At 50.7% G+C, this 24,497-nt stretch overlaps 2 protein-coding genes across 8 annotated transcripts; both read right to left on the bottom strand.

Annotated features, from left to right (window-relative positions):
- Window positions 1-9,313: 9,313 nt before the first annotated feature.
- Window positions 9,314-13,887, bottom strand: AURKAIP1 (aurora kinase A interacting protein 1). Of its 4 annotated transcripts, none has more exons than XM_027565222.1 (4): window positions 13,762-13,887; window positions 13,318-13,407; window positions 9,602-10,047; window positions 9,314-9,508 (listed from the first exon to the last, which is right to left on the bottom strand). In XM_027565222.1, the coding sequence occupies exons 2-4, from the start codon at window positions 13,367-13,369 to the stop codon at window positions 9,407-9,409; spliced, it is 600 nt and encodes a 199-aa protein (XP_027421023.1). In that variant the 5' UTR covers window positions 13,370-13,407; window positions 13,762-13,887; the 3' UTR covers window positions 9,314-9,406. The 4 variants fall into 4 exon arrangements, with proteins under 4 accessions (XP_027421023.1, XP_027421026.1, XP_027421025.1 ...); XM_027565225.1 differs by lacking the exon at window positions 13,762-13,887 and adding an exon at window positions 13,724-13,752; XM_027565224.1 differs by lacking the exon at window positions 13,762-13,887 and adding an exon at window positions 13,667-13,747.
- Window positions 13,888-15,439: 1,552 nt separating this feature from the next.
- CCNL2 (cyclin L2) lies at window positions 15,440-23,572 on the bottom strand. Of its 4 annotated transcripts, none has more exons than XR_003514959.1 (11): window positions 23,240-23,572; window positions 22,691-22,765; window positions 22,306-22,415; window positions 21,432-21,552; window positions 20,427-20,491; window positions 17,880-19,849; window positions 17,594-17,698; window positions 17,370-17,511; window positions 16,774-16,885; window positions 16,601-16,693; window positions 15,440-16,452 (listed from the first exon to the last, which is right to left on the bottom strand). XR_003514959.1 is itself a non-coding variant. In XM_027565219.1 (11 exons), the coding sequence occupies exons 1-11, from the start codon at window positions 23,522-23,524 to the stop codon at window positions 16,098-16,100; spliced, it is 1,563 nt and encodes a 520-aa protein (XP_027421020.1). In that variant the 5' UTR covers window positions 23,525-23,572; the 3' UTR covers window positions 15,440-16,097. The 4 variants fall into 4 exon arrangements, 3 of the variants coding, with proteins under 3 accessions (XP_027421020.1, XP_027421021.1, XP_027421022.1); XM_027565219.1 differs by having other exon boundaries at window positions 17,880-17,979; XM_027565220.1 differs by lacking the exon at window positions 23,240-23,572.
- Between the last annotated feature and the right edge of the window lie 925 nt (window positions 23,573-24,497).

Raw genomic sequence — 24,497 nt, 5'->3', positions numbered from 1 at the left:
CAGCTTATGTGCCACTAGAGGAAGCCCACTTTCATGGGAAGCAGAGGCTACAGTCCACAGACCGACGGATGAACTGGGAAGAAGTGGAAACAGGACTTGGTGGGGGAGGGAGGTGGAGGAAATCCACAGCATCAGTATCCTCACAGAAGTGACCTGACCACACCCACAAAACACACAGAAAACAAAGGGGTCTTACAAATGAAGAACAAAGTAACAGAAATGAAAAAATGCATTACATGTGTTAGAAGAAAATGTTGAGGGTGCCAATGAGATAGAATATAGAAAGTGATCCAAAAAACAGGAGCTTCAGAAGAAAAGAAATACAGGGAAGGAAATAATGACAAAATGGTTCAAGAAAATGTCCTAGAACTGAAGGAGGGTTAGGCGTTTCCAGATAGAATTAGGCTCCCGCAGGGCAGAAAGAGACCCACACCAAAGCACACATCATGGGAGAGTTCACACCAGTGAGGAAAGAGGAGCTTTGAAAAAGGCACAGAGGCTCTGGAGCCAAAACAGATGCAGTTTTCTCAACAGTAACACTGAGAATGGGAACATGAGAGAGTGACATCTGCAGAGCTTGGCAGGAAATAATTTCCAGCCTAGAATCCCATATCCAGCCAAACTGTCAACCAAGAAACAGGATGCAATAAAGCCATGTGCAGATTTACAAAGTTTCAGAATTTCTCCTGTTTTTTTGTGTGTGTAGGAAACTATGGAGGATGTGGGCTTCCCTCATAGCTCAGTTGGTAAAGAATCTGCCTGCAGTGCAGGAGATCCGGGTTCGATTCCTGGGTTGGGAAGATCCCCTGGAGAAGGAAACGGCAACCCACTCCAGTATGCTTGCCTGGAGAATCCCATGGGCAGAGGAGCCTGGTGGTCTACAGTCCATGGAGTCGCAAGACTCAGACACAACTTAGCAACTAAATTACCACCCACCATGGAGGATATGCTCTTTCAAAGTGAAGGAAGGAAAAAGAATTTAAAAACATAAGTGAACACGAGGGGTCAGGGGAGCAGAGAGTTTGAGAGAATCCCCAAGGTGAAAGCCGGGCCCAGAGGTGATGGGCAAGCAGCCAGCTGGACAGGTGAGTGGTCCAGGAGAGACCTCACCTCAAGATGAGTGAAGCTCAGCTGCTCTAAGAGGTGGGCTGAGAACTTGGTGCTGACATTGTGATGAGGGCACAGAAAACTAAAGCAATAAAAAGAATAGAATAAAAATAAGACAACTAATGCTTCCAGGGAAAAGAAAAACAGGGAAGGAAGAGCAGTGAGTATCTCCTTTTTATGGTTCAGGGACATGAACACACTCACGGTCCCCAACTCACAAGTCAGAGGAGGGGTGGAAGGGGACAGCAGAGGACACCTCCAAAGAAAACAAACCACAGAGACAAGTATGTTCAGTGCCATATTTTCCAGAGTGAAATTTAGGTCCCATGAGCGAGTGTGAATTCAATTTAGTGGCTCACAAAAACCATTTCTTAATGAAGTTGATTAGAACAGAAAATGTCTGAGATTACTACGCTTCAGTTCAGTCACACAGTCGTCAGACTCTGCAACCCCATGGACTGCAGCACGCCAGGCCTCCCTGTCCATCACCAACTCCCGAAGTTTACTCAGATTCATGTCCATTCAGTCAGTGATGCCATCCAACCATCTCATCCTCTGTCATGCCCTTCTCCTCCCACCTTCAATCTTTCCCAGCATCAAGGTCTTTTCCAATGAGTCAGTTCTTCACATCAGGTGGCCAAAGCATTGGAGTTTCAGCTTCAGCATCAGTCTTTCCAATGAACATTCAGGACTGATTTCCTTTAGGATGAACTGGTTGGATCTCCTTGCTGTCCAAGGGATTCTCAAGGGTCTTCTCCAACACCACAGTTCAAAAAGCATCAATTCTTCAGCACTCAACTTTCCTTATAGTCCAACTCTCACATCCACACATGACTACTGGGAAAAAAATAGCTTTGATTAGACGGACCTTTGTTGGCAAAGTAATGTCTCTGCTTTTTAATATGCTGTCTAGGTTGGTCATAGCTTTTCTTCCAAGGAGCAAGCATCTTTTAATTTCATGGCTGCAGTCACCATTTGCAGTAATTTTGGAGCCCCCCAAAATAAAGTCTGTCACTGTTTCCATTGTTTCCCCATCTATTTACCATGAAGTGATGGGACCAGATGCCATGATCTTTGTTTTCTGAATGTTGAGTTTTAAGTGAACATTTTCATTCTCCTCTTTCACTTTTATCAAGAGGCTCTTTAGTTCTTCTCTTTCTGCCATAAGGGTGGTGGCATCTGCATATCTGAGGTTATTGATATTTCTCCCGGCAATCTTGATTCCAGCTTGTGCTTCATCCAGCCCAGCATTTTCCATGATGTACTCTGCATATAAGTTAAATAAGCAGGGTGGCAATATACAGCCTTGACGTACTCCTTTCCCAATTTGGAACCAGGTCTGTTGTTCCAGTTCCAACTGTTGCTTCTTGACCCACATACTGATTTCTCAGAAGCATGTCAGTTGGTCTGGTATTCCCATCTCTTTAAGAATTTTCCAGTTTGTTATGATTCACACAGTCAAAAGCTTTGGCATAGCCAATAAAGCAGTAGATGTTTTTCTGGAACTCTCTTGCTTTTTTGATGATCCAACACATGTTGGCAATTTGATCTCTGGTTCCTCTGCTTTTTCTAAATCTAGCTTGAGCATCCATACTGTGCTTAGGAGGGCTAAGTATTTTTTTTAAATTTTGTAGATGTGGGTGTGTACCAGGTAGTGATATACAAAATATATTTGAGTTTTGCTCAAAAAAGTCCAAAACCCACCAAGTTAGAGAAATGACATTAAACACCAGAAGAATTATCTAAAAGGGCTGACTTGCTTCTGGGAAAGGTGGTGTGGGGAAAGGAACAGAGACTGCTGTTCTCTTAAGCAGCACTGTTGAACTATTAAACTATTTACATATGTAGATATGCATTGATGTGATTTTTATAAAAATTGTTGTTCAGTCACTCAATCATGTCTGACTCTCTGCGACCCCAAGGACTGAAGCACGCCAGGCTTCCCTGTCTTTCAACATCTCCCAAAGCTTGCTCAAACTCCTATCAAGTTGGTGATGCCATCCAACCATTTCATCATCTCTTGTCCCCTTCTCCTCCGGCCTTCAATCTTTCCCAGTATCAGGGTCTTTTCCAGTGAGTCAGTTCTTCACATCAGGTGGCCAAAGTATTGGAGCTTCAGCTTCAGCAACAGTCTTTCCATTGAATATTCAGGACTGATTTCCTTTAGGATGGACTGGTTTGATCTTCTTTCATTCCATGGGACTCTCAATAGTCTTCTCCAATACCACAGTTCAAAAGCACCAATTCTTCAGCACTCAACTTTCTTTATAGTCCAACTCTCACATCCACACGACTACTGGAAAAACCATAGCTTTGACTGGATGGACCTTTGTTGGCAAAGTAATGTCTCTGCTTTTTAATATGCTGTCTAGGTTGGTCATAGCTTTTCTTTCAAGGAGCAAGTGTCTTTTAACTTCTTGGCTGCAGTCACCATCTGCAGTGATTTGGAGTCCAAAAAAATAAAGTCTGTAACTGTTTCCATTGTTTCCCCATCTATTTGCCATGAAGTAATGGGACCGGATGCCATGATCTTAGTTTTTTGAATGTTGTTTTAAGCCAACTTTTTCACTCTCCTCTTTCACTTTCATTAAGAGGCTCTTTAGTTCTTCTCTTTCTGGCATAGGGTGGTGTCATCTGCATATCTGAGGTTATTGGTATTTCTCCCAGCAATCTTGATTCCAGCTTGTGCTTCATCCAGCCCAGCATTTTGCATGATGTACTCTGCATATAAGCTAAATAAGCAGGATGATAATATACAGCCCTGACGTACTGCCTTCCCAATTTTGAACCAGTCCGTTGTTCCATGTCTGGTTCTAACTGTTGCTTCTTGACCTGCACACAGGCGTCTCAGGAGACAAGTAAGGTGGTTTGGTATTCCCATCTCTTTAAGAATTTTCCATAGTTTGTGGTGGTCCACACAGTCAAAGGCTTTAGCATTGTCAATGACGCAGATGTTTTTCTGCAACTCTCTTGCTTTTTCTGTGATTCACTTTTTAAAAAATAAGTTTGAGCTGATTCATGGCTTCTCAGTCATGTGACTGTGGGCAAGTTCATCTGTGTACTTAAGGGTCCTCCCTTATCAAACAAAGCTCATTATAGATTTGTTTTGAAATTAGATAGTCCTGTGAAGAACCTAGCACTCTGTCTGTAGTAGAAGGAATCACACCTACATCAATTATTGTTTAAAAACATAATTCTTAATCTGCCAACTGTCTCTCAGACACCTACTCTTGGTAAGCTACTCTAGGATGTGCTCCATGAAGAAAAGGAAATAAACCACTGGAATAAAACTGGAACACGCAGCATTCCAGAAACAGAGGCTCCAGCTTATGAGGCCAAGGGTATCCCAGGGAGACCTTACTGGTGCCACTGAGGACACAGGGCAGCCCAGACAGGGCTCAGGAGGGCGGTTCCATCTGAAGAAGGAACTTGAGGAGCTGGACTGGACTGAGAGTTTTCAAGTTCTGTCAGCATGTTTGGGGCTGAGTCAGTGACACATAGAAAAACTTGCAAAAGAAAAAGCAAAACAAGACCAAAAAGCTGAACAACAAAGGAAATATAAGTTTTAAGGCCATTTACACTGCCATGATGACACTAGGAGGAGGCAGAGGCTGAGGCCAGCATGCAGAGGTGGTGAGGTTGGTGCCTCTGGGACAGGCTCAGGGTAGGCGAAGTGAGTTGGGTGAGCAGAAGCTGAGAATTCAAGGCTGCGCCACATACAGTCCTGCTGCTGCTGCTAAGTCACTTCAGTCGTGTCCGACTCATGTGCGACCCCATAGACGGCAGCCCACAAGGCCCCCCCGTCCCTGGGATTCTCCAGGCAAGAACACTGGAGTGGGTTGCCATTTCCTTCTCCAATGCATTAAAGTGAAAAGTGAAAGTGAAGACACTCAGTTGTGTCCTACTCTTAGCGACCCCATGGACTGCAGCCTACCAGGCTCCTCCGTCCATGGGATTTTCCAGGCAAGAGTACTGGAGTGGGGTGCCATTGCCTTCTCTGACATACAGTCCTACCTGCCCCATAAAATTAAGAAATAAGAATTCAACTGTAAATACACAGTAACAAAACCAACACAAACAAAGTGAACAGGCTCCTCTTGGCAGGGTTCATGGGGAAGCCCAGGCCTGAGTTCCAGAGAACCATGGGGTGATGCACCCCCTCCCCATTCATGTGACGGCTTTGGTGTCCCAAGCCCTTGGGGACTCCAGGCCAGAACCCCAGTTGTGGTAGTCTCTGGGGCTTCCTCCACCCACAGAGGGCCCAGAGGGAGGCCAGGTTCACTCAGCAGGAAGCCAGGCTGAATCAGTTCCCTACCGCACACTGCAGACCATCTACCCTAGGGCAAGGCCAGCCCACGTGGCAGCCCACGTGGGCGAGGGTGTGGGGAATCAGGTCACAGGGTGATCCCTGTCCTACTTTCCCAAATTCACTGGGTCCACCTACACTCCACATGGCACATGAATGATTCATGCCAGTGACCCGGTTCACCCTGATCTTGGGTCTTGGCCATTGCAAAGAGGCTCCTAAGGAAATGGCACAACTCCCCCCCACAACCAAGTGTTGTCTCCCCTTCTCTTGTCCTCAAGAGGTCCTGACAGTCCTGTCACTGCCACAGCTGAAATGAAGGGGCTGTAGGCCTGGTCCTACCCCACTGGGGTCTCCAGTGCTTCCCTCCCTACTCAGTCAGAAGGGGTCCTTGAAATACACACAGGCTGCCCCACACCCCACACAGAGAACTCCAACCTCTGTGAGGGGCCAAGTCTCCGCAGAGGTTAACTCCAGCCCCAGGCCCACTGCTCAACTGACCCCCAGGTGAGGGGCCCGATGCCACAGCTCAGCCTCCTCATGCAAACGCTGGCCCAGCAGCGCTCTGTGGGGCTGAGGTCAGGGCCAGGAAGATTCAACAGGGCGTCTGGGTGCCTAGCCAGGCAGCGGGGCTGTCAACCTCCAGGGCCCACCCTCAGGCTACCTCCAGTCCCAAGTCTGGACTGCTTCACCCCATCCTGGGGGCTGCAACTCCACTGCCCTTCAGGAAAGTGAAAGTTACTGTCATGTCCAACTCTTTGCAACCCCATGGACTATACAGTCCATAGAATTCTCCAGGCCAGAATACTGGAGTGGGTAGCCTTTGCCTTCTCCATGGGATCTTCCCAACTCAGGGATCAAATCCAGGTCTCCTGCCCTGCAGGCAGATTCTTTACCAGCTGAGCCACAAGGAAAGCCGAAGAATACTGGAGTGGGTAGCCTATCCCTTCTCCAGCAGATCTTTCTGACCCAGGAATCGAACCAGGGTCTCCTGCATTACAGGCAGATTCTTTACCAACTGAGCTATCAGGGAAGCCTCAGCTCTTCAGGGGCTTTCTCCAAAACTCAGTCCTAGAGAGGAACATTCTCTGCCTCCCTGTCCCCCAGGTTCCAGTGTTCTTGCAGCAAGTCCAGTGGGCATGGCCAGGCCAGGGGAGTGAGGCCTCCCTCTGCCCTATGCCTTGTCCCTCTGTCACCCTCACCAGCCTGCGTGCTCCCCTGGGTGGCGGGGAGCACAGCCATTCACAGGCAGGGTTTGAGGGGCGCACACGTATGTGTGCACTGTGTCCACCCCTGTGTGTCCAGCCTCACATCCTCCCCCAGGACTTGAACCTGCCTGGCTCCTTCCTTGGCCCATGGTGTGGACACAAATGCTCAGGCTGGAAGAGCCTGGCCATGCCCCAGAAGCACCAGCAGAGCGACAGCCGTGGAGCAGAGCTGTATGCAGTGCCTGCCCTGGGTCCAAAAGGCAGCCACTCCAGCCCTGGAGCCTCTCCTCTGGCTGTGTTCATGCCAAAGCACTGCTCCGAGAGGCTGTGGAGGAACCAACTGTAGGCCGGAACCACATCACACAGGCAGGCCCCTCACTCTGTGCCCCTCTCAGAGGGTGCCCAGGGCTAAAACAGGAGCCAACATAGAGGAGCTGGGAGAGGGTGGAGGCCCCACAGGGAAGAAGCAAGAGGCAGCCTCCTGCGGTCTGGGAGGAGCTAAAGAGTAAAAATAAAACCCCCAAACCACCTCCTGAGGTCATGGCTGGGGCCCAGGGCACCCAAACCACAGTGGGGACAAGGTCTGCACGTGAGCCAGGCGGGGCGGCGGCTGCCAAGTCCAGGCCCAACAGGGCAAGGGAGGGGATGGACTAAGGAGACCAGCAGGGCTGGGCCAGCTCAGGAGAAAACCCGAAAGGATCAGTGACATCAGGAGCAGGGGCCTGGACAGCAGTCCCACTCACACATCCAGGCTACCTGCTCTAGGTCAGGGGCTGCTCTGTGCGTTGTAGGGCATTTCACAGCATCCCCAGCCTCGTCCACTGTGACCCCACCATGACAACCAAAACTGTCTCCAAACGCGGCCAAATGTCCACTTAAGAACCACTGCTCTGGAGGAATGGTGAGGTTGTGCAGTCTGGAGCCCCCGGGCAGCCTGCCTTCTAGGGGTGCCCCAGCTGGCACCCCCCCAGCGTGGAGGAGGCGGGGGTCCTGCGGCACTCTGCCAGGTGGCTGCCTCCTGGCATCTGGGTCTGTGCCTCTTTGCACAGGCAGCCAGTTGCACCTCCGGCACTCACTGCCCCAGCTGAGCTTCTGACGGACAGAGGCCTTGTCTCCAGGCTCAGCATCTATTTCTCCCCCGCCAGTCAGGGAAGGGTGGGGTGAGCAGCAGGCAGCTCTGCAGCAGGGTTGGAAGGAAACACCGGGAGCAGCTGCTCAGCAGCCATGGGTATCAGCCAAGGGCGGCACTGGCAAATGGAGGCCCTGCTGAGCAGACTGGTGGAGCTGGGGCCAGACTGACTACCAGAAGAGCCTGGTCCACTCCACCCCAGGGAGGCCCCACTGCTGAAGCCCTGGACCTGGGAGCCCTGCCCCACCGGCAGCTGAGGAAACTGAGAGGGAAGGATGCTAGTGTCCTGGTGCTCAGCAAAAACCCCTAGGGCTGGCAGGAGCCCAACCAGTGCCCCCTAGTGGTTACTGGTGGAAGCAGTCCTGCGCTCCCAAAGGCCTCAGGTCCCCTCAAAGTCAGGGCCAGCTTCACCTTCCTGACATCCAACATGTGCATTTGCTCCATGAGCCCATCCCACTGACAGGCAGGGACCCAGATGGGCCCCTTGGCTAGAAGCCTGCTCACCTGGCTGGCGGGCACACACAGGACAGGGCCCACCAGGCTCACTGAAGCATTGGAGTCATCAGTGCCCTTCCAGGGCAACTTCTAGGAAGCTTGTGTCCAAGCACAACCCCTCCCTCCAGATCTGCAGGGAACCCAACCCAGGCCCCAGACACATCTCCATAGCCCTAGTGCGAAGCAGGACAGGGGCATCTCCAGGGCTCAGGAGAGGTGCACCTTCCCCTCCTTGCACATGGCAGTCAGGAGCAAGGCAGACACTTCACCTATGCTCACCTGAGCTCAGACTCTGACCAGGCTCCATGCCTGCAACCCAATCCCCCAAGCCTGGATATGAGAGGCCCAGGCTCCCCGCCTAATCCCCTACTATTAGACAAAACATGTTCCTCTCCACGCAAACAGAATCTGGAATCCCTGGGGGCAACTGGTTCAGGATAAGGCTCCAGGCTTCCCCAGCTCCATAAAGGGCCCCCTTTCAGCCAGTCCAACCCTGAACCTGCCAGAGCAGGCCATCCCTTCCTGATGAGCCCCCCAAAGTGGCAGAGGCCAAGGAGCTCACAGCACGCTAGGGGTCCCCTGCTGTAGCTGAGCAGGACCTGCCCACCATCCCTGAGGACAGGCGCCTTTGCTGCCTCCCACCCGTCTGCCCAGTGAGGGCCTCCCTGACCCCTCAACTGTGCAAGTCCACTCTTTTTTTTTTTTTTTCAATCATCAGGTCCTATAGCAACACACGAGCCACAGCTGGTTGATCCCAAAACCAAAGAAATGGAGTGCTGACTATAAGCTCTGCTCAGGTTTTCGACTGCAAAAAGGGTCAACGGTATACTCACTCTCTAACCCCCAGATGGTCCCCGTGCCATGCTCCCTGATTGTGTGCTCACCAGGGGCAGGGCTGTGACTCTTCACAGATGTCCCACAGCACTGGCTTTCCCTCCTGCAGCCAGGGCACCAGGACAGGGCCCGCTGGGGGAAGGGGCTCTCAATCTGCCCCAGTGGCCTTGGGCTCCTGTAATACCAGAAGCTGGTACCAGCCTTCATCCCAGAACAGCTCACACCAAGCAGAAGAAGGTCCCGGCCAGTAGGGACAGCCGAGTCCCCAGAGCATTTATTATCGTTGGGCATCAGCAGTCACGGGGGAGGAGGACAGAGACAGAAGACTCATTTGCCCTTCAGGTAGATCTTGGGGGTCTGCCAGCCTGGGGGGGCTTCCTTCAGGCCTGCCTTCTGCCAGATGCGCCTCAGGTCTCTCTCGAACTTCATCTGCGAGGGCAGAGGGAGTGACCACCAACAGGTCTGTGGCATAACCACGCACTCCAGCCACCCCACATAGTTACAGCCAAGGGCCATGCTCACCTGCTTCCGTTTCAGACGTGCTTCCCTGACTTTCCGCCGCAGGAACCGGGTCCTCTTGACCAGCTTGCGGTACTTGTGATGATTCATCTTCCGCCGGCGAATCTTGAGCACATTTCTACACTGCATCTGGGGCGCATCAAAGACATCCTTACCACCCTGCTCGACCCCTTCGCCCACCTGACTGGGCGGACACTCATAGAGTTGGGCTGGAGACACAGTCCCTGGGGCCCCAGTGTCCAGTCTGGGTAGGAGGTAGCGAATGGTCAGCCAGCTCTCCAGCGGGCTGATGGACATCTTCCTTGGGACCAGCATCTCCTCAAGTTCCATGTGGACCCGCCTGCCAGGGAGAGAGGCAACCCCACTTGGGCCTGTTGGCTTCGTGCTATAGCAAGGCCTGCAGGCATGCCTGCCCAGCACCCCTAAGACAGGCCAGGGTCCATTGCAGCCTGCAGGAGACAAGAGAGCACAGTTAATTACTGCTCGTGGGGCTACACAACCTACACAGCCATGGGGCCTGTGGAGCAGAACCCCCTGAAGCCCTGCTAACATTCTTAGGCCAAGACTCACCTTCTGTGACATCTGGATGACTACAGGGTTGTCTGTTCTCATCCATCAGAGGGCAGATAGAATGAAAACTACAAGCACAGAAAACTAACCAAACTGATCACATGGATCACAGACTTGTCTAATGCAGTGAAACTATGAGCCATGCCATGTAGGGCCACCCAAGATGGACGGGTCATGGTAGAGAGTTCTGACAAAACATGGTCACTGAAGGGAATGGCAAACTACTTCAGTATTCTTGCCTTGAGAACCCCATGAACAGTATGAAAAGACAAAAAGATATGACACTGAAAAATGAACTAACTTCAGGTCAGAAGATGCCTGATATGCTACTGGAGAAAAGCAGAGAAAAAGCTCCAGAAGGAATGAAGAAGCTAAGCCAAAGTGGAAACAATGCCCAGGTGTGGATATATCTGGTGATGAAAGTTAAAGTCCAATGCTATAAAGAACAATACTGCACAGGAACCTGGAATATTAGGTCCATGAATCAAAGTAAATTGGAAGTGGTCAAACAGGAGATGGCAAGAGTGAACATTGACATTTTAGTAATCAGTGAACTAAAATAGACCGGAATAGGAGAATTTAATTCAGATGACCATTATTTCTACCACTGTGGGCAAGAATCCCTTAAAAGAAACAGAGTAGCCCTCACAGTCAACAAAAGAGTCTGAAATGCAGTACTTGGATACAATCTCAAAAATGAAAGAATGATCTCTGTTTGTTTCCAAGGCAAACCATTCAGTATCATAGTAATCCGAGTCTATGCCCCGACCAGTAATGCCAAAGAAGCTGAAGTTGAATGGTTCTACGAAGACCCACACGATCTTCTAGAACTAACAACAAAAAAAGATGTCCTTTTCATCATAGGGGACTGGAATGCAAAAGTAGGAAGTCAAGAGATACCTGAAGTAACAAGCAAGTGTGGCCTTGGAGTACAAAATAAAGCAGGGCAAAGGCTAATAGAGTTTTGCCAAGAGAACACACTGGTCATAGCAAACACCCTCATCCAACAACACAAGAGATGACTCTACACATGGACATCACCAGATGGTCTATACTGAAATCAGACTGATTATATTATTTGCAGCCGAAGATGGAGTAGTTCTATGCAGTCAGTAAAAACAAGACTGGGAAATGACTGTGGCTCAGATCACGAACTTCTTATTGTCAAATTTAGACTTAAATGGAAAAAAGTAGGGAAAACCACTAGACTATTCAGGTATGACCTAAATCAAATCCCTTATGATTATACAGTGGAAGTGACAAATAGACTCAAGGAATTAGAGTTGATAGAGTGTTTGAAGAACTATGGACAGAGGTTCATAACACTGTACAGAAGATGGTGATCAAGACCATCCCCAGGAAAAGAAATGCAAAAAAGCAAATGGTTGTCTGACGAGGCCTTGCAAATAGCTAAGAAGAGAAGTGAAAGGCAAAGGAGAAAAGGAAAGATATACCCATCTGATAATGCAGAGTTCCAAAGAATAGCGAGGAGATATAAGAAAACCTACCTCAGTGATCAATGCAAAGAAATAGAGGAAAGCAATAGAATGGGAAAGACTAGAGAACTCTTCAAGAAAATTAGAGATACCAAAGGAACATTTCATGCAAAGATAGGCACAGTAAAGGACAGAAATGGTATGGACCTAACAAAAGCAGAAGATATTAAGAAGAGGTGGCAAGAATACCCGGAAGAACTGTACAAAAGAGACCTTCAGGCAGTTTAGTTCAGTCACTCACTCGTGTTCGACTTTTTGCGACCCATGTCCATCACCAACTACTGGAGCCTGCTCAAACTCATATCCATCAAGTCGGTGATGCCATCCAACCATCTCATGCTCTGTCATCCCCTTCTCCTCTTGGCTTCAATCTATCCCAGCATCGGGGTCTTTTCCAATGAGTCAGCTCTTTACATCAGGTGGTCAAAGTGTTGTAGTTTCAGCTTCAGCATCAGTCCTTTCAATGAATATTCCGGACTGATTTCCTTTAGGATGAACTGGTTGGATCTCCTTGCTGTCCAAGGGACTCTGAAGAGTCTTCTCCAACACCACAGTTCAAAAGCATCAATTCTTCAGCATTCAGCTTTCTTTATAGTCCAACTCTCATATCCCTACATGACTACTGGAAAAACCATAGCTTTGACTAGATGGACCTTTGTCAGCAAAGTAATGCCTCTGTTTTTTAATACGTTGTCCAGGTTTGTCATAGCTTTTATTTCAAGGAGCAAGTGTCTTTTAATTTCATGGTTGCAGTCACCCTCTGCAGTGATTTTGGAGCCCAAGAAAATAAAGTCTGTCACTGTTTCCATTGTTTCCCCATCTATTTGCCATGAAGTGATGGAACCGGATGCCATGATCTTCATTTTTTGAATGCTGAGTTTTAAGTGAACTTTTTCACTCTCTTCTTTCACTTTCATCAAGAGGCTCTTTAGTTCTTCTTCGCTTTCTGCCATAAAGGTGGTATCATTTGCATATCTAAGATTACTGATATTTCTTACGGGAATCTTGATTCCAGTTTTGTGCTTCATCCAGCCCAGCATTTTGCATGATGTACTCTGCACACCTTGACAGCGTATTAAAAAGCAAAGACATTACTTTGCCAACAAAGGTTTGTCTAGTCAAAACTATGGTTTTTCCAGTAGTAATGTATGGATGTGAGATATGGACCATAAAGAAGGCTGAGTGCCGAAGAACTGATGCTATTGAACTGTGGTGCTGGAGAAGACTCTTGAGAGTCCCTTGGACTGCAAGGAGATCAAACCAGTCAATCCTAAAGAAAATTCTGGAAGGACTGATGTTGAAGCTCCAATGTTTTGGCCACCTGATGCAAAAAGTCGACTCACTGGAAAAGATCTCGATGCTGGTAAAGACTGAAGGCAGAAGAGGATGACAGAGAAAAAGATGGTTGGATGGCCTACCGACATGAGTTTGAGCAAGCTCCGGGAGATGGTGAAGGACAGGGAAGCCTGGCGTGCTGCAGTCCATGGGGGTCACAAAGAGTCCGACAGGACTGAGTGACTGAACAGGGTTGTTTGTGTGGCCTGGCCCCGCCTCCAGGTGGTGAGGAAGAGCAGTGCAGGTCACCGAGCTGCTAACTCCACACTCCTAACCCAGATGTGTATCCCGACCATCTCCCCCCACAGGGCTTCTTACCTGCCCTGGGAACAGCCCTGAGCAGCTGGGAAGTCAGGCGCATCAGAAACATGTTCTGTGCTTGGCTGTGGCCCCAGGCGATCAGCGGAGCTGGAATACAGGTGTGCGCCAAGGTCACTCTGGGGGCTCTGGTCTCGTTCCGATTCCCGCACCCGGTCTCCCTCGCCACCCTCTCCCACCACGAGGATGCCACTTCGAGTACAGCTTCCTCCCTCAAAACCTCTGCCTCCGAGGGCCCCCAGCTGAGCGACTCTGGGCAGGTACTGGCCCTCCCTGAGCCTCAGCTTCACCCCGGGTCTCCCATCTCTCACGCTGTGTCTACGATCGGGTCTCGGTCCCCGAGCCCCACCCAGCCGCGGCCTCCAGGGCTGTCCCTGGAGCCCGCTCGCCGCGTCCTCACACAGACCCTCCCCAGACGCCGCAAGGAGGTTCAACAAACCATACCTTCCGGTCCTTTCCTAAGGCCGCGCCGGCCCGAGCGCGGCCGCCCGCGTGCTTCTACGCCCAGCGCCCCCTAGAGCCCCAAGGCGCCCCACTCCCAATCAGCGCAGGCCCTGCCGGACCCAGAAAGCGACGGTTTCCGGCTGGAGGAACCGCCCCTCCTGCCCCCGTGCCCAGCCCCTCCCACAGCTCTCCGACTCCGCCTGTCCCTCGCGGAGGCTAGAAAACTACACTTACCACAATCCCAAGCGTGTTCCCTCTGCGCCTGCGTGGCTCGAACTCTGGTCGCTCCGCGACAGTCAAGGGTCAGTCGTCCCGGGAGGCCGGAAATGGCGTTTTCCCGGCGACGGAGATGTTGAGGGGGCGACGGAAGTGGCCCTAACTATTGCAGATGCTGGGGCGGGAGCCGGACTCGGAGCAACTCGTCTTGAGGGGCGTCGTCTTCACCCCCGAACCCGCCTCTTGGGGCGGGGAAGGTGATTGACAGGTGCGAGGTGTTGGGCTAGAGCCGGGGCGCCGTCAGGAGTGACTTGGATATCTAGGACCCGCCACCCCTCCGCTTTGGCTTGCAGCCTCCACTCTGCTAGTCTGGATAAGCGAAGGACGTCTCGCATGTACCGTGGGATGGATAATACGACGCTTTTTGCATGGGTGGAGTGTATATTCTTTCCTTAAAGCAAACAAGCTCCCATGTTGTGTCCATGAGAAGTTTGTCTGAAAACCAGAAGCAGCATGGGGTTGAGCTAAGACCCAGTGTTGTTCCTCAGGGTAAGGGGCTCAGAGGGCCCACTTAACCCGTGTAACACAGAAAGGCTCTGTTGTCCTGAGGTTGGCTAGGATGGACAGGATCCCCAGAATGGACCTGAAGGAACTCCTGCTGGGACAAGGACGTGGGGAGTCTCTTTGGTCCTCCTCTGAGGCTTGCCCTTGTAGGAGGGTGTTCCAGTGAGTCTTAGTATGAAATGGCCAGGCCTAGCCACCCCCAGGCCCCAACTTAGCTAAGCAGAGAATGGAGGATAGGCCAATGGGAGGGCAAAACTGCAGGATCTGGGCCCAGCTCTATAACTGAGTCTCCAGAGGATGTACCCTTCAACCTGAGGGGCAGCTTCTGGTTCCCAGGTTGAAAGGTCTCTAAACCCATCCAGGAGCCTATCTCTCAGCCTCCACAGGCTTTTATGGTTTGGTTCTAAGAGTGAGCCACCTGGACCCTGGATGCTGACCTTGCTGCTTTCATACCTTGGCTGTACTGACTTCAGGCACCTTTCTCCAGGCCACTGGCACCAGGAAGGGAGTGCCTTCCACCCATGAAGTGCTGGTCTGGAGAGAGCCAACACAGGGCATAGACACGCCCCCAAGTGCCTCTGATCTGCACAGAGTGCACACAGCACTTGGAGACAGCCCTGACCCACCCTGCTCACTGGCACCACCGAGCTGTCCTCACCCACTCCCACAGAGGACCCCTCTAGGGTGATGCTCTTTGTCCTTTGCAAACCCTCCATTTACCATGCTGGTAGCAGACAGCTCAGAGCCTCACAAGCCCTCAGAGAGGAGCAGATGCACAGAATTCAGTACAAAACCCAACACAGTAATGAGATCAGAGAGGGGAGTGCAGACACATTGCTAGATCGGTGCTGCAGGCTGTGCAGGGGAGCAAACAATGAGAATGACAAACGACAAGCCCTTTAACTTTCCAAATGTCCTGAGTAGAGAGAATTGTTTATTTAATAACGTAAAATGCATATATAGGAAACTTCTCTAGAAGCTGGTGGCCTGCACTCAGCATCACACAGATAAAAATATACGACTTTCAACACAGATCTACCTTCACATTTTAAAAATCAGAATTCTCTACACGTTTTAAGCTGACAGTTCAAGTTCTCAGTTTTCATATATAGCTTTAACTCGTATTAAACACGTTTATTTACAACGTGGACAGAGTAAGGGGCTATTAAGGCCATTTTCTCATCATGAAACACTGCAAAATACATACATAGTATAACCTAATATAGGCAAAGGTTCGAAAAGTCATTTTCTTGGTTTGACGTAATTAAGTATGGGTTCGGGGGTGAACAGACAGCCTGTCGTAGCACCAAACCCCGCTGCTGGGACACGTGCCCCGCCTTTGCATCTAGCAGGGCTGCTGCTGAGGCGCTGGGCAAGAGCTGGGGGCTGGGCCCGGGCCAGACGAATGGGCACCTTGCCAGCCTCTCCATGCCATCTCCAAATTCATCACACTGTCCAGAGTCAACAACTATATCCAGAAAGAGTCACGCCCCAGGGCCAGCAGCTGAGGTGTCCACATCAAGGGCCAAAGCAGAGTCCTGCGGGGACCCCACCCCTCACCTTCGGTGCCTGCTGTGCCCAGGGTGGTCCCGCTCATAGCGATGGCCCGTTCGCTCATAAGACCGAGAACGCTCCCGTCGCTGTTCTCTATAGTAATGACTTTTTTTCTTGTATTTTCCAGAAGTATCCGCCCGCTCCCGTGAGCGGCTCCGAGAGCGGGAGGAGCTCCGGCTCCGGGACTTGTGTGGCTTCTGGGTAGAGTACTTGCAGTCCTTGGATCTTCGGTAGCTCCGCACCTTGGAGCCTTTGTAGGGGGCGCCCCGGTGGGCCTGACGTGGTGGGGAGTCACTCCGGCTCCGAGAGCGGCTCTGTGACTTGGACCCACCAGATGTGGAGCCACTGTCACTTTTCCTGTGAAGGAGACCACCAGGCAGGTGGGTAACCACCCATCCTGACCACTTGAGAGTCAGGAGCAACTGTCCCCAAGGAAAGGCCACACCGCTTCCCCAGGAAACATCCCGGTGCCTGCTGCAGCCCCGTGCACCCAAGCAGCACACACCTTCTCTTAGGGGACGCGGAACGTGACGGGGACCTTGAGTAGCTCTGCTCGTGACTCCCGCTCCGACTTCGACTCCCCTGCTCCTTCGGCAAGCTGAGAATAGGGCAGAGAATAGTTAAGACCTCAAGTCTCTCTAGCCGACCCCAGTACCATCTGGGCACGTGGCTACTCACCCGTTCACCGGACTGTCCGCCTTGGTTTTCTTCACACCCTCCACTTTCCTTTTGGTGTTCTTCACGGAGAGTGGGGAAGGCTTGTTTCCTTTGCCTTCTTTGGGGGATTCCACTAGAATCAATCACAAGAAGTTACAACTCAACAACTGCTCTGGTGAGAAACAGGAATGCCGAGCAAGGTGAGGCCACTCCCAAGGGACTGCTGCTGCCAACTCTGACTTCTGGCTCCCAGCCCACTTCAGGACTTCAAGATGCAGGAAGACCACCTGTCTCACTCGCCAGGCCTCCGGGACTGGGGACAGGCATCATGCTTAACTCTAGGATCTGACAACAGGATCTACTCCTCCAGATTTATGAGACTTTCATCAAGGCAAACTACTTGGGTGAGCTGGGTAATGAGAGCCATTTCAGGAGCCTGTCCATACCCCTTACTAATGAAAACACAAGAACAGACTTCATAGGCGTTCCGTTCTTACTTCAAAGATTGCCTCTTGTTTGCTGGGGACTCTGGAGCCCTCAGGAGTGCTCAGACTAGCTGCAGATGTGATCCAAGAGAACTCAGGGTGGGAGGGCCACCCCTGGGAGGAGACGCTTACCAGGTTTGGGGGCAGGCGAGAACCGCGATGCACTGTCCAGCACCTGGGTGCTGCCGGGCAGCAGGCCCTTGGCCTGTGCCTTTGCCTCATCGAGGGCGTGCCTGCGCTTCTCCACTTCACTCTCCAGGTGAGTCAGATCAACCTAGAAAAGCCAGAGTGCATGATTCAGACCAGATGCTTCCAGTCAAAAACAGGTGCACACGTTACATGAAAAGACACAGAACCTTTTTCCGAGTATACAGCTGCAGGATTTTTAAGCAGATTTCTTGAATTTCTTCTTCAGTTGCTCCAAACAAAAGAAACCAATGGGGACGATTGGGTAAAGGGATCTGTAAACACAGAGGCCATCATCATTAACCATTCTTCATAGCCAACAAGATTCTCAGGGAAATAAAAACAAGCCTGATGGTCACCAACAAGTAGGCTTTTTATTGATGCCAGTAAACATAACTTGAAGCATAGCACACAGTTTACTGGGGTTGGTGACTCCCCAGGTGGCCCTGCACTGACCTCCAGCGTCCGGGCAGCAAGATAGATGCAGGCACAGGCGATGCTCTCAGGCTGGAACCTCACAAAAACATCTGTGCGAAGGCTGTCATTCATGTAGTTCCTGAAAACCAAACACAGCAAGAACTGAAACCCCTGGGCACGCACATGACACCCGTCTGCACTGTCGAGGTCAAGTCACTACTCCACTAACTAGTCTACGGCCAGGACTTAAGATCTAGACAGTCCTGTGATTCTCACAAGTTCATGAAGAAACGTCCCAGCTGCTTTTTCTGAATACAGGATAGGAAGATAGGGAAACTACTGAAATCTTTTAAAGCTGGCTGAATGTCAGAGAGTACATGTTGCTATGAAAGAGAACCAACTTTAACTTTACTTTTCCCTCTCAACCTTTGGCCTGCTCTCATGCAAAACGCAGTGCCTCAGAAAGACGTCTACTGTGGCAGCTCGACATATTTGATTAAGAACATTTAAATGCTCAAAATCCACAGTGCAGAGAAACATGCAAACTCAAATGAACGGGCTGAGCACAAAGCCTGCGAGGGCCTTTCTGAGACAAGTCGTCCTCTTGCGCTCCTTTTCCTGGAAGAGGTGCTCGCAGCGTGGCTTCTTCCACACGGGAGTCCACTTGACAAGGGGGAAAAACTCCCTTGGGTGCATGGGAACATCATGCAGAGGGCTCAGTGCCCAAAGGGAAATCCTCTTCTCAGGCTTATCAAAGAACCGTTTCCAAATTGTCCCATTTCAATAAGGAGTCTTAAAATGAACATTCATAAAATCAGATAAAAGCAACAAAATACTACAAGTTTCATCACAGTCAGTACATTTTTAACAGCTATCATATTAGAAGATATAAAAATACAAAACATTTGCATTTCTTAAAAGGTTAGAATTCTAATGCTGGCTACATTTTCAGCAATTTCATTTAGATACGTTTTTCTAAGATTTAAAAGACCAAAAGTCAAACCTCACATTAATTTTATCAATATTGCAAAAACACAAGAAAACAGAAAATATTGCAGAGATTCATTGCACAAGAGAACAGTTGAACAGGTCATACATTCATTGCTTCTAACATACCCCAATGATAGCAGGCTACACCCACAAGGGGCAGCCAAGTCATGCTGGGGCCTAACTGATGCACCCCCCACCCTGGTTATCTCTGCCCCAAATCCTGGAGAAGGTGACCTACGAACCCATGGAGAGCTTTCTCAGTGATAAATTCTACATCTGCCCACTAGGAGCACCTGGCTCTTAAGATCCCGCTCCAGGTACCCAGAAGGGACCAAAAAAACCTGCCAAGGCCGTATGTCCCGAGAGTTGCAAGTAAACAAACATTTAATAAATACAACCATCAGTAACTATTTTGGTTCTAATGAAAAAAACATTTAGTACTCAGTTGTAACATTATTAAACCATTAACTTTTATGTCCTTTAAAAAAAAGTCCTCACAACATATATTTAAAGTTACTATTTTTAAAATAAGTTACAATATAAACAGTGTCCATGGAATGATTTAAAGATGCACACCTTTTACAAAAATGTGTCAACCCTTAGCTGCTGAAAAGAGCAACTTCAGGACTTCCAGAAATAAATACCACCACCCACACTACAGTCTCAACTCCCACCAGCCAGTTTTCACAGCATCCCCTAGTTTGCTTTTTTTTTAAGAGAAAGGTACTGCATCTTTATTGCACAGGTAGAGCAGTTTCAAATGGACAAAATTCAAGTCAAGACAGTTATCAACTCTAATCAATACAATTACCAAGCACGACAGGATTAACAAGAAGCACAACCGTCAGAGAACCACAGCAGCAGTGGGCCAGCACTAGACTATCGTGCGCATACCACCATCTAGAGCCAGCCTTCGGTGGAGAGCCTGCACAGGGTTGGCTGAGGACGGCCGCTGTCCCCGCACCGAAGCGCTTGGACAGGAGAGGAGAAGTCTTAGTCACTTACCCTCAGAGGCTACCCTTTGATTGAAAGAGTACAGAAAAGAAAAGTCAAAATAGGTTCTCCATTAGCACAGCACAGCACCAGACAATTCAGGCAGCAAAAACATGACCCTTACAGACCTAACTCTATGGGAAAGCACCCAGCACTGAACCGTTACTTCAGGCTTCACTTCTAGTATATTAGCATATTGTTAAAAATCAGTCCCCAAATTGTAGGAAGGCCTTACACCCCGTTCCTCCCATACGATTTGCTTAATTGAGGCAGTGAGAAGCAAGTTCACGTTAGATATAAAACCACTAAGTCCACACTGCCAGCTGTGGAAAAGATCCCGACATGCCTAGTCAACAGCCCCCAAAGGGAAGCCCGCTGACTGCTCTCCTGGGGGGTTGGAGGGGGAAGGGTCACCTTACCGTTCCACCAGTGCCTGATATTTTGGGAATCTGGTTGGATTTACATGGCAGGAACACTGGGCACTTGGACAATTCCAGCCCACAACCAAGTCATGGGACCGACTACCCACTGCCCAGGTGCCTCAAATCAACATACTCCTGCACTGCCCTGCCTGGTCTCATATAACAAGGAAGGTCAACTCACCATGAAGTCTGGACCAGGTGTTGGTTACGCTCACACTCTAACACCTGAAGGTACATAACGATTATCTGGAAGATACGGGTTAGGCAGTTATTACCGAGAACCTTGAGAACCCAGAATTCAGATATTGAGGGTGTCCATGCAGCAAACAAGAGCCTCGTGCTAGATCCCAGGGCTGGCTCCCGTCACACGCCCGGTGCACAGTTCAGCTGGAGGGGAGTTTTTGCTGACGTGCGTGCTCCCTGCTTTTGAGCCAGGCACCAGGGAAGCACGGGAGGACCTAGCTGCGCTGAGCTGCTCGCGGCTGGGGCTCAGGCTCATTCTCATCTTCGACACATTCTCCACGAGTGAGAGTAGCCTGCCTGGAACGTTTCTGTACCCCAGCCGCTAACTTATACAAGGCATGGCATGAGAATACTTTCAGCAAATGAAGAAAAAGGTCTTAAATCTATGGTGAGTAATTTACCAAGATTCTGAATTAATGCCAGAAAGTCACACAAGTGAGAAAGAAGCTATGAGGAAACCCCCAATAAAAAGGGGACATAGAGAGAGGAAAACAGCACTCTGCGTTTGAAGGGAACACGGAAGATATGTGTGCTATCATATGCTCAACTGATACACGCTGTAAAACTGTCTTCCTTCACTTCCAAATAAACAGTTCAGAATTCTTCCAATTCCCCCATAAAAGAAAATAGTTATTACTTAAGCAGCTTTAGAAAATCAGCTGTTGACAAAGAAACAGTAAACTGACAAATTTCATTCTTACAAGTTCTTATCACTATTTCTGAAAGCTCAAACTTAAGAGAGATAACTTCCACCTCTTAAAAATATACTATTAAAATTAACATAATACGAGAAGACTGATGACAAAACGGTTATCTTTCAGAGTACAGGTATAAACTGGAAAACCAAATCAGGGACACATTTAATCCTTTGGGGTTCCCAATCTGGGTGGGAATGCAGCAGTCACTTTAGTGGGCTCACATGGCAACTGGGCCTCATACCCACCTTGTGAGGGTGCTTCACGTGGACACAGAAACCCAGCTCCTTGAGAACTCGCCTTTCCGCCTTTATAATTTGATTCTTTAAGTTAACGTAATCTTGATCCAAGAGGAGAGGCACAGGTTTTCTACAAAGACAAAACACACAATCTGCATAAGAGTCAAACAAAACAGAGTCTATCAAATCCCACAGTGACAATCTACCATACACACAACACAGATGGAGTCAGGAAGTTCACTTCCTTTAACAAAACCACGAAGTCTTCCTCAAACCCCATGCTAACCTACTTATGCCTCAATAACCCTCTCCCTGTTTTCCTTACAGACAATAAACGTGGACTGAAGACTGGAGGGTCTCACCATCTCATCGCACAAAGACTGGACATCCTTTTTTGGGCTCAAGACATAAGCAGATGCACTGTGGATGAATGGAAATCGAAAGAACCCACAGAAGCACGATGCTTAAACAGCCAAAACTGTTTCACAAAGGACCTCCATTACCTGGAGCATTGGAAAGCCTGAGCCAAGGATGCTTCTAAATACCCTACAATACACAGGAAAGTACCCACAACAAAGACTCATCCAGCCCAAAATGAAAACAGTGCTGAGGTTTAGAACCAGCTCCAGAGCATCCAGGCTGACCAAACAGCCTCTTGGGCAACCAGGAAACCGATGTCAGCTGGACAAAAGCCACAGTCCCCTTCCTGCCGACAGTGGTTCCTTCACTGATTAACAGTATCTGAAGGGTACCTCCCAGCTGCCAGGCCTCCTTCTGGGCACAAGTGTAAAACCCCACACCCTAAATTTTGTCCCAGAAACTAGTGTAACAATAACTGAGAAAACACGGAGGCGGATGTCTATGACAGCGCTGATGGACTCACTTTTTCTCTCGCAGATGTCGAAGGCGATGAAACACGTTGATGACGTCCCGTATTCGCCTTGGAGCCTCTTCTATCTTGGAGGCCAGGTGAACACAGGCCATTGACACGTGCTGAAATGTAAGCGACGGGACAGAGGTTCGTTCCAAGGACCAGTCTCCAACAGCTGAAGAAAGGCGGTTAAGAGCAGAGGAGATACACCCGGAGAAAAAGGCCACTTGGGAGAGACCCCTCTATAGCAGGGAGCTTCCCAACACACCCCGCCCCAAATACAGCGAGCACTACAATTGCCAAGACCAGTACTCCTTCCTCTGAGCGATCGGCAACACCACAAACCCAGGTTTCCTGTCAACACGTTTCTGTGGGGAAGAAAGACGGGAAATCTCACCTCCATGGAATGCTTCACAAAGGACTTAGTGTAGAAGAACCGCTGGAACAACACCTGCCCGGTAGCCATGGCCACCTGCACAAGAGAAGGATTCCATCCTTTTCAGTTGCCCACTTCAAGGGTCTCAAATAAAACCACTGAGTTTCGCGAAACTCCTGATAAAGAACCAGAACCTAAAACGTTTTCTGCATCCACAAAGGTTCTTCGCATCCCGCTACCTCGCCTCCTTTATCACCTCTGGTGGGCTGCAGCAGGGGCGCTCCGGCCTTGGGTAGGCGCTGGGTCCAGGTCCCGGGCGGGGACACGGAACGGGGTAGGGGCTGAGTTCTCGGTGGGAATAAGGAGAGTGATCCGAGCAGGGTACCAGACGTCAGTAAGGAGTGGGGTTGGGATCCGGGTAGGGGGTCATTGCTGGGCCCGGATTCCGGGCAGACACACGAAGCAAGCTCCGGGTCCGATTCCGGCCCCTCCGCCAACAAAGGGCCTGGGAACCTTCCCGGAGCGGGCGCGGCGGTTACCTCGGCCCGAGGCTCGCGGCAGCTCCCTCACCTGCGGCAGGCGGAGCAGGATGCCGGCCGCCTGGATGAGCTCGCAGCCCACCACGCGGAGGTCGGTTTCCGTGTCGGTGTCGAGGCCACTCGACATGGACGGCGTGAAGCGGAGCTTGTCGTCGGGCAGAAGGCAGTTCTCCAACGTGATGAGCACCCCGGAGTACAGCCGGTCCCCGATCAACACCCCCTGTGACGCGGGGGCTGTGCCTCCGGAGCCCGGCGTGCCAGCCGGTACCGCGGGGGCCGTCGACCCTGGAGCCCCGGCCCCGGCCGCAGCCGCCATTTTGTGCCGCCGACTCTCTCTGGCTCCTTCCCGGCAGGGCGGCTCCTCCCGACGCTCTACGACCGCGACCGCCCCGCCCCGCCGCGTGCCATTGGTTCGACTGGCGCGCGGCTCGGGGTTCCCTTGTCCCGATTGGCTCTGATGCCTGTCCGTCAGCGGCGATACCGACGACGCAAGTCAGCGCGGGTAGGGGAAGGGGCTCGTTACCCAGTAGGCCCTGCGGCGCCCGGGCGAGACCGTCGTCTCGATCCCGACCCGGAAGTAGTCGCAGGGGCCGGCTCCCGGCGACTTTCCAGGTCTAACCGTTCGGGCGTGTCTTAGGATCCGCGCAGAGACCCGGGAGCTCGCGAAGTTCCCACCGCAGCCCCAGGCTTCCTAGGGGTCAAGCGGGTGCCGAGGGAGGCTGAAGGGGCCCGAGGGCAGCCCCTGATAAGCGGAGCCAGGCGAGATGCCCCTTGCCGCGAAGGCCCGCGGGGCGGGGGTGGGAGGCAGCTCTCCTTGCGTCTTTCGGGCGGGTGGTCCGGGCTTGAGTGGAGCTGTCAGACGTCTCCGAGGCCTCCGACCCTAAAGGATAGGCGCATGCGTGATAAGTTTTCCCAGCCCGCGCCCAGCAGCCACGGGATGCTGTTTCCCTGGTTAATTTGTGGCCGTCGGCACGGTGTTTACTGAGTAGAGGTTTTGGAGTACAGGTATTAACGCCAGACTCCCAAAGATCTCGCCTTCAGAATTGAGTCTAGAGAGAAGAGAGATGGTAGCTGGAAACGTTTAATTCGATGTTCCTACAAAGCACAGCAACTGCAAAGAGGCATGAAGCATGAGTTCCCCCGAGGCTGGCAGAAGAGCCAGGCTGCGATGCGGGGGTGGGAGGGCGCGGGCAGCACAGGAAGGGCTTGGACTTTTGTCTTACCAACAGCGGGGAGCCGTCCGGGGGTTTGACCCTCCATTTCTCATTGGTTGCACCAGGTGCTCTCAG

Source organism: Bos indicus x Bos taurus, chromosome 16 (assembly GCF_003369695.1).
Source record: "Bos indicus x Bos taurus breed Angus x Brahman F1 hybrid chromosome 16, Bos_hybrid_MaternalHap_v2.0, whole genome shotgun sequence".
NCBI lineage: Eukaryota > Metazoa > Chordata > Mammalia > Artiodactyla > Bovidae > Bos > Bos indicus x Bos taurus.
Note: the sequence above shows the minus strand (reverse complement) of the source record. Positions and strands in the feature narration are given on the sequence as shown.